This window comes from Nelumbo nucifera, chromosome 1, assembly GCF_055504915.1.
Source record: "Nelumbo nucifera cultivar China Antique chromosome 1, China Antique-T2T, whole genome shotgun sequence".
NCBI lineage: Eukaryota > Viridiplantae > Streptophyta > Magnoliopsida > Proteales > Nelumbonaceae > Nelumbo > Nelumbo nucifera.
Genome location: NC_142649.1, coordinates 164,484,628 through 164,493,942, shown reverse-complemented (window position 1 = coordinate 164,493,942; position 9,315 = coordinate 164,484,628). Strand labels below are relative to the sequence as shown.

Genomic DNA, 9,315 nt, shown 5'->3' with positions numbered 1-9,315 from the left:
ATCTTATATTTCCGGTAGCATAATTTTTCCTACATTTTTATTAGCCATTATTATTTTTAAATAGAATTTAAATTAATAAGAATAAGCTTTAAAATAAATACATTTTTGATAATTTTAACTGTTGTTATTATTTTCATTAATAATATTATATTTATTAATGCATTATTAAATTTAAGAAAGGAGAGCTTTATACTGACATAGACCATATACATGGTTACTGGTTAGGTCTCATGCTGCAACATGTTTTAACTCTTCATTTCAAACTAAAAGATTCCAACGGTTCTCTCATAAGGCAAAATTTGTCCAGCTGGCACGATATCACGACGTATATAGTAATTGACGTACAATCCTTCCCATTAATAAAATCAAGACTGGGAGATTGTCAATATGAAAAAATAAAAAGGAGCGTAGAAACTCATCTCACGAGGGTATCCAAAATAACTTTTTTTTTTCAAGTCTTGTAAAGCAGGGGAACAATCAAGATTATTACGTCGGGCTGTTCCATTTTTAGTAGGATGAAATACAAAAACCTCTCTTCCTCGCAACTTACAGCGGCAGAATGGCGGTGCACTTCCCACTTCAGACAAATCACATTTTCCAATACCCAGACCATCAAATTGGCACCGGAGATCCTCCAATACACCATCTCGCTCTGCAACACAGATCGATGGTGGACACGGACGGACCAGTTTGCGTGATATCCACGCCTTCCGAGCTTAAGTTTCTCGGCTGCTTTGTTTTGGTCGAGGGCAGAAGGGGAAGAAATTCGCTCTGGATTTTCGGATTTCAATGAAGTCCGTAGATGATGGAAGCAATGGCTGGCCGGAAGTCATAAATAATCCTCCAGGAAACTCTAAAACCTCTACAGACCATAACCAGAAATTAGTGGTCCAGAGCGAATTTCTTCCCCTTCTATCCTCGACCAAAACAAATCAGCCGGAGGAACTTGAGCTCGGAAGGCATATTGTTTTCTTCAAACATGTTACCTCCTATCGCGGGCCCTTGGCCATAGAAGTTCTCCTCCAGTTGAACTTTGGGTTGCGGCTCAGAATTCTGACCATCCATGGCAGCAACATTTCCAGGATTAGAGCACTTATTCCTCTGAAGATTACTATCATAAAATTACATATGCTTGCTGATAGTCTTTTGTCCATCTTCTGGCAGCCCAAGTCCTGAGAGGCTGAAAGTCGATTGGGTTGGGTTCAGTGGTGGAGCAGCTGGCTTGGGTTGTTCGAATGGCAGAGAGAGAACTACTGGTTTATCTTCAGTAATCTCAAAGTTTGAGATTCCAAACCCTGTACGGACGTTTTCATAGGGGCTATTTGTGATCCGTCGTTGCCATGGGTTCTCATCAGTTGGCTTCCTCTTCCTGTTGAATTCTGTGCTGCTAATTTCACCCTTTATTGGAGCAGGCAGGGGAACCATAAGTTTGTCCTTGGCTGACCCCGTCCCCAGATTGAACAGATTTACATCGTGAGGCAGGGCCATTGCGATCAAACCTGACTTTCTCCTTCCACTAGGCGTGAAGATTGTCGGAGGCTCCGCTCACAGGCTTCCCCTTCTCAGGAATGATGCCATAAACGAAGCCTTGAGCTTTATAGACTTCCATCATCTTCAGCATGCAGGACCCCATCTTGAGCACGCGACATCTTCTTTCTCCGCACCTGCTCTTGGGACTGGCGCTGCTTTGCAGTATCGACACCATCCTTACTCTTGTTCCGTTCTTTAAGCTTCCTCAAAAGCATCTGGTCCCTCCACATCCTTCTCTCCAGCTCGTCTACATCCATCTCTTCGTCAGTATAATCTTCCTCCACATTGGCCTCCGATTCAATTTCCGGCACCGGATCTCCTTCTATTGTTATTGACGGGGCAAGGAAATCGAGATTCCCACAAAACCCCATTTCTTCAAACATCCCCATCATCACTGTTGCGCACCCACAATCAACTCCAGGAAACAAGCCAACTTCTCCGGCTGCCCTTCCGTCCCTCTTTTTTCTCGGAAATTAGTGGAATTGTACAGCTTTCTGTTCAAGGAGAACTAAATTCAAGTCGAGAATAAATTGTGATCTCCATCCTGAAAATAAAAACGAACAGATTCGTAAACAAAAAAAACAGAAAAGATCCCACCTTTTCCAAACCAAAAAAATAAGAAATGGTCACAAAGAGAATCATCTAAGGAATTCATCTGAAAAACGAAATTTGTAAAAGGGTAAAAATAGGGGGTATTTGTTAAATTTTTAAAAATTAGAAGGGAGAGTTTTGCTAAAGTAAAATTATCGGGGAGGTTTTTGTATTTTACCTTTTTTAGCAATCGAAAATGACGATTGCGAAAAAAGCTATAAAAAATATGGAGATGCAGGGGATCGAACCCTGTACCTCTCGCATGCAAAGCGAGCGCTCTACCATTTGAGCTACATCCCCAATTCCTTTATTTTTTGTGTTATTTATTACTGTATTACGTAAAAACTTTAATGAAAATGAAACAATCGTATCATCAAATATTACAAAAACGTGGAGATGCAGGGGATCGAACACTGTACCTCTCGCATGCAAAGCGAGCGCTCTACCATTTGAGCTACATCCCCAATTCATTTACTTTTTTGTATTACTTACTATTGTAAGGTATAATCTACGTAAAAACTTCAATGGGACAATTGTATAATCAAATATCATTAAAACATGTTATAGGGCAACCTCTTTAATTTAGGGGGCGTTCTTTTTTGAGATTTTGAGAAGGGGAAAGTTGGTCAATGGGATTTTGGTTCTCATTGACCAAGAATCCCATGTTTTTTTTTTTGAGATTTATGTGGAGAATAGGACAAGCTTATTTTCCTATGTATCACTTAGCCATAGGTGGATAAATAACGTTTCCACTTACAGGGAAAATTGATAACACTTGAATGGGATAAAAATGCCTCTTTTAATAATAAAGTTTTATGGCTAAATTAATTATTGCATTATTTACTTGGAAAATAAAAGAACATTGGTAAATGCACTTACTCGGATAAATGTTTCTCAGCAAAAAATTACTCAGATATTTGTATTTTCCTGAATAAATAATTTACCGAAAAGCGAACGAGACCTTAGTGTAATGTAGCGAATTTAAAAACTATGTAAAATTTGAAAATTTCTTTTATAACTTCAGTACGATAAGCGGATAAACCGATACAGTTATCATAGACAAATCTCTCATTCTCTATCTATGTCTCGTTATAAAGCATAGATAGATCTCTACTTCGTCTTTCACACAAACAAGTGTTAAAAAATTGCCAGGTGGAGATACAACAACATTCAATTAGGGCGTCAACGCCTTGAGCTCGGGTTGGATAAACGGGCCGGATAATAGAGGGAGTCCAATTTGAAATGGGCCTGCAAAAGAACTAATAGAAGCCCCTCCCCCTCTACATACAGGTAGGGCCAGGTTTAGGGATGTCAGTTTTGCGAGAAATTAAGTATGCACACCCTATGTCAACCCTAATCCTTTGCTAAATGGGGCATGGACGAGCCTTATACGATTAGGAAATAGAATCTTTCGGCCCCCTTACGTTGAGGAAATAGAATCTTTGCATGCGGTGCTAGAGGAATTCGTGTGAGAGAGTTCGAGAACCTGTATCGTGTGAGAGGAATTCGCGTGAGAGAATTCGAGAATAGTCTGATGGACAAAGGCTAAGCACAACACTGAATAATCTGATGGACAATAGTCCAATGAACAAAGGCTAAGTACAACACTCAATATGAATAGTTTGATTGACAATAGGCCGATGATAGCCCGATGGACGGTGGACAAAGGCTCATAATCTACGCTTTAGATAAGCTTTAGGCTGAACCCATCTTCTCTCTCTAGGCTGAACCCATCAATCCTAGGGTCTAGGGTGTAGGCTCTAGGCTCAACTAATCAAAGGCTTTAGGCTGAACCCATCTTCTCTCTCTCTCTCTCTCCGTATGAAGCTCTTTTGTATTTTGCTTCATATTGCTGCTCTGGTTCTCTCTGTGTTGTTCTTCGGTTGATCAGAGTTTTTTGTATTTTTTAAGTTGCCGGTGTTGTTCTTCGTTCAAGGAGGGCGTTCTTTTTTGCCAGTTTTTTTCTGCGTTGGTGCATTCAACATGGCATTTTTTCTTTTGTTTTGTTCCAGTCTCGATTGCGTTGTGGTTGCTAATATTTTTTCTCCTATTCGAGGGTGTCTACTGATGCTGGCTGGTGGTGAGTTTGGTGGCTACTCTACTTCGGTGTTTTTCCATCTCGGCTGTGACAACGGTGTAGGTTTCCTGTTCTACTTTCACATGGCATTTTAAGTACTTTCTCTGCACGAAGGTACCCTCCTCACATCACTTTTCATTATTATTTTTGCCAAGTCTGATTTTACATTCCAAACACAGGATTATGCTGGTACACACCCACATGTTTATTAATTGTCATTGCAAATGCCAAATTTACGGGAAATTACCTCCTTTTCAATTGGAAAGAGAGTGATGCTGATGATGGCGACATTATAATCCTAGAAATGAAAACTATTAGTCGTGTTGCATTGCATAAACCATTTGATTGATTTAAGTTTGTTAGTAGCATAATTGGAATTGTAGGCAATGAGATGGCAACCCAGGAACTCCAAATACTAAGGTGGATATAAGCTTTGGTAATTGTGGGGCATGTCTCCTAAATGGCTATTAGTATCAGCACTTAAGTACGTTTGAATATCCCCAGGGAAAAGAGAAATAATGCGTGCATTTATATCATCAACTTCATCATTTGTCGGTGCCAATATTGCTCGTTCACATAAATACGACTGATTCCCAATCATTTCAACTATGTTTGGGAATATTCTTTCAACTAATGGCCGAACACCACGACCCTCATCAGCCACCAAGAGATCAGGAGGGAACGGCACCCAGTTTGCTTCTCCAAACTCATCAATTTGAACTCCAGTTATATTTCCATTTCCAACATCTAAGACCCAATTTGCAAATGATGAAACTTCACCGACAAATGATGACTTGTGCATTCGGTATCATGCATGAGGCGCATATTCATAGTCAATTCTAGAAGTTCACATTGGGACCATAAATGTGATCTTTGCAATGATGCAGAAATGACATCTTCACGAGATCCCTTAAGAATAATCACTGGCAAAATTTGCCGAAAATCGCCACCTAGAACAACTGTTTTACCATCAAATGGCTTGTTACTTGCATCTAAAGTAGAGCTTTTCATCAAATCTTTCACTGTACGATCGAAGGCCTCAAATGCATGTTGATGAACTATTACAAGTACAATCTTGCCAGTGGATCTTAACTTTGAAGTTAGTGTCCTCCAGAGGAATGTTTTTCCTGTTACACGGCTTCCATGAACAAACCTAAAATTCATGTTGCCAGATTCTTGACGTGCCTTGTATTGCGATAAGTGGGTCCAATGCTTTCGCCATAAATCATGAGCGTTTGCAACCTCATTGAATAATAATATGGATGCAAAAATATCATGCATTTGCTGGCCTGTTGCCCAAATAGATGCTTCCATCAATGCATGATTCCATTCGTTATCATCTTCAAGTAATCCCAATGCCATGCATGCAGCTTTGTATATATCATAGCGAGTGCCATTGGTTGTCTTAAGATCATAGAAACTCCTAGCACCACGTATTACATATAGCAACATGCGAAGAAAGTATCGTTCACCAGAACTTGGATGCGCATAGTATAACCTGCCAATTGTTGTACCCTTGCCGAATAGAACTCCTCCAATTTGTGCCCACCAAAAGGATGTTTATGTTTTGGCCTTGTACAAATGTGATTGAGTTGAGTCTTGAGACATTATGTTATGTGATCCGAATATTTTAATTCCACCTGATCAATTCATAGCCTTGGATGAGAAGTGATACATCGGAATATTGGAACAATTTCATTATGGAAGGAGACTGCCAAATTGTAACAGATTGGGTTGCAGCAAGGTAAAGAGGCTTTGGTTCCCTTAGACTCCTAAACGGAGAAGTGAGTTTGTCATCCAACATAAACCACTCATTCATGTGGTCACCCAGATCAACAAATGTCTGGCTTTTTAGCAAGGGATGAGATAACAAGAAATATGGGGACTATTGTATAACTTGGTCCAACTTCTTTTGAGGCTGTAAGCGTTAGCCCTTGGGCTATTTTTTCATATGGTCTCCTTTGTTTTAAACATTTGAGATGGTTGGGGTTTCTCTCACTTATATCAGTAAAATTATGATTTCATGTTGCTGATCAGGAATATGAAAGATATACAAGATTCTAAAATTGGGGGCATTGGGTAAAGAAGATAAATACTTCAGGGTCAAGAGAAATGGAATGAATAAGAATTGGGCGGATGGTGCCGTTATTAGCAATTTCCAGGTAAAGAAGAAAAATACTTGATAGTAGAGGTTGCATATCACATAAATGGAGAAAAATTGATATTTTCAGGTGATAGAAATGAAGAAAAATTCTTGAATTTTATTTTATGTTTTATATTTTCTGATTTTTTAAATAACTTACAACTTATGTCTTTATAATTTAGAAATCATGTTTATTTGATATATTTGTCATATTTTTTATCAAGTAATGAATTTATAGGTCATTGGTTTAGGTTGGAAAGAAAATTTTGGATTTTATTTATATTTTATATTTTCCATTTCCTAAATTTATGTCTATTCCATATACTTGTCATATATATATATATATATATATATATATATATTCAAATAACAAATTTACAGGCCATTAGTTTAGGTTGAAATATTCTTTTTATTGAATAAGAAAAAGTTGGCATATATTTAATAGAACAAAATATTAAATAAAAAGTAAAATATTAATCTTAACAACAAAATGTAAAATAAGAAATGAAAAAAAAACTTGATATTTTCAAGTGATGAAATGAACAAAAACTTTTGGATTGTATTTATGTTTTACATTTTTTGCTTTTTTTTTTTAAATAAATTACAGCTTATGTCTTTGGATTGAATTTTGTATGCTGAAATATTTGAATTCTGGATGGTTTGTTTTTGTTCTTAATCGACAGATGTGTCTATGGACCACTATCTTCATGGTATTTTTTTAGTCTTATTTCTTTTATTTCTATGGACCTAATTATCTTGGCAGTATGTTTAATTCTTAAATTCAATAAAATGCAAACTCAGAATGAACCCTATATTTGGAACTCAAAATGCAAACCTCAACCATGTGTAAAAACTTATTGCTTTGTCGTTTAGTAAAATAAGATTTTTAGAAGGTTTGGGGCTCCTTAATGGCTGAAGCTGAAGTTGGGTAGCTAATAATCTTTAACGTTTTCCTATTTAATTATTTTACATATTTGACCAACACTATCCTTACTGTTTCCAACAATTAATTAACTCTACCCTTATCATTAATATTTTCTCAAAATTTATTCGCACATGATGTATATATTTTTTAAAACCCAATTTTACCCTCCACCTCCCTTCTCCTCTTTCTCTCTCCCCTTCTTTTTCCTGTTCGATTCAGTCCTCTCCCTCCCTCTTTATCTACTGTTCGCCGCTCTGATTAGACCGCCACCGGCAGCCTCTTTCCTCTCGCCATCAGAACCTTGTTGTAGGGCGGTGGTAATCCTAAGTTCAGAACACTTCTAGTGTTCAGCCGCAGACTATTTGGGAAGGAGATTGGTCGAGAATTTGTGGGAATCCCAAAAAATGAAGCTATTGTGGGCTTTGCTCTAGAAAACAATTGAGTCGGTTGCCAGGTCCTTGACCATATCATAGGTCTTCTTCACGAACAAAGGAGGACCTGCGTCATGCAAACCCTCCATGGGTTGCAGCGACATCATCTTCAGCGACAAGACTGATGAGGATTTTTGAAAAAACGATGACGAAGACAAGACCCCGCATCATCCTCAACGGCAAGACCAATAAGGTAAGACCCCCCCCTTTGCGTTCCTCTTCAAGCTGGATGATGAAAATTTTTGAGAAATCTTTTCTTTTTTGAGAATCTGAGATTTCCAAAAGCCCCAGATCAACAAATCTGAGATTTCCAAAAGCCCCAGATCAACAAATCTGAGATTTCCATCTTTGTGTTTTCCGGCAATCTGAATCGCCTTAAAAACTTGCCGCTGTCCTCTCCACCCGGTGCTATTTGTCGTTTTCTTCATGCTCCCTGCTCCTCTCTCCACTAATCTGCAGAAATGCTGGACTTAACATGCTCCCTGCTTTGTCGTTCGCCGAAGATGCTAGGAATGAGCGACATTCTTCTTTGGTGGTGTTGTCTTTAGCTTAGAAATGCTGGACTTAACAGAAACTTGGGTGCTGATTACAGAATATGAAACCAAGATTGGAATACTGATGAGAAGGCTTTTGAGATTGGTAATCGACGATGAATTTAGTAGAGAATGTATTCCAGATTTATAGGCATGGAGAAGGTAGGTCTCGAATGCTCCATTTCTTTCTCACCATTTCTAGATATCCGATCGATCTATAATCTTTTAGCCCCAAAGAAAAGCCCAATAGAAGTTACCAAATTCCGAAGAAGAAAAGGAGCCAAAGCAGTGGCTGAGCTCTTCTCCCTCCGCCGATATCATTTCTGAACTACATTATTTAGTAGATTTTTATCTGTGTAAATATGTATTAGACCGCCACTGGCAGACCCTTTCCTCTCGCCGTAAGAAGCGGCAACGGTGTTCATAAGCTCAGAACACTTCTAGTGTTTAGCCGCAGAAACCCAGAAACCCTTCCTGCCAAGTCTCTAAAGTCTCCAAGCGATGTTATTCTTTTCCCCTTTTCTTGTTTTATTTTGAAAATTTGAAAAAGAATAGAGGGTAAAATCGTCTTTTTAATCTTTTGGTTAACGGGCGCAAACGGTACAGAAACAGTGAGGGGAGTGTTAATTAAGAGTACAGTTAGTCAATTAACTTTTAAGAAATTTATCCTTTACCTTTTTGAACTCTTTTAACAATAGACACTAAGCATCTATATTCAACACATTTAATTTACATTATCACTTCTTTTGCTTTATTATTATTTTTGCAAGGTCTAATTTCATGTTTGACAATCATTTTTCTTTAAAATTAAATATAACCTCCAAAATTGCACTTTTCCTTATCACTAGTTATATTTGATGTGGATACCCACTCTTCTTACCTAATTATGGATGCGTAAATACATCATTATTATTTTTGAAGCCATATATTATTAAATATCTCTTCTACATTATAGTAAAAAGGAGTTTTGCTATGCACATGAGGTGTTAAACTGTATGTTCTTTTAAATGATTTTTGATATTATTGGTCCTGCCATGTCAGCATGTCTCTCTTTTGATAGAAGATATTTATCTATTTTTTCATTT

The 9,315-nt window shown here is 37.8% G+C and overlaps 1 protein-coding gene, 1 non-coding gene and 1 pseudogene across 2 annotated transcripts; all 3 read right to left on the bottom strand.

The window, feature by feature from the left end:
- Positions 1–297: 297 nt before the first annotated feature.
- LOC148804101 (protein ETHYLENE-INSENSITIVE 3-like 1a) lies at positions 298–2,192 on the bottom strand (annotated as a pseudogene).
- A 156-nt stretch (positions 2,193–2,348) lies between these two features.
- On the bottom strand, positions 2,349–2,421 carry TRNAA-UGC (transfer RNA alanine (anticodon UGC)). The gene has a single exon. It is a non-coding gene; the product is annotated as a tRNA-Ala (tRNA).
- A 2,192-nt stretch (positions 2,422–4,613) lies between these two features.
- LOC104612463 (uncharacterized) lies at positions 4,614–5,650 on the bottom strand. Its single transcript, XM_010279880.1, has 2 exons — positions 5,050–5,650; positions 4,614–4,945 (listed from the first exon to the last, which is right to left on the bottom strand). The coding sequence occupies exons 1-2, from the start codon at positions 5,648–5,650 to the stop codon at positions 4,614–4,616; spliced, it is 933 nt and encodes a 310-aa protein (XP_010278182.1).
- Positions 5,651–9,315: the final 3,665 nt, after the last annotated feature.

What these genes read in the sequence shown, in the direction of transcription:
- LOC104612463 (XM_010279880.1), bottom strand. Translation starts at nt 5,650, where the DNA reads ATGTTGCTATATGTAATACGTGGTGCTAGGAGTTTCTATGATCTTAAG. An exon ending in ATCACATTTATGGTCCCAAT is followed by an intron (nt 4,946 to 5,049) that starts GTGAACTTCTAG and finishes ATTGGGTCTTAG; the next exon opens with ATGTTGGAAATGGAAATATA.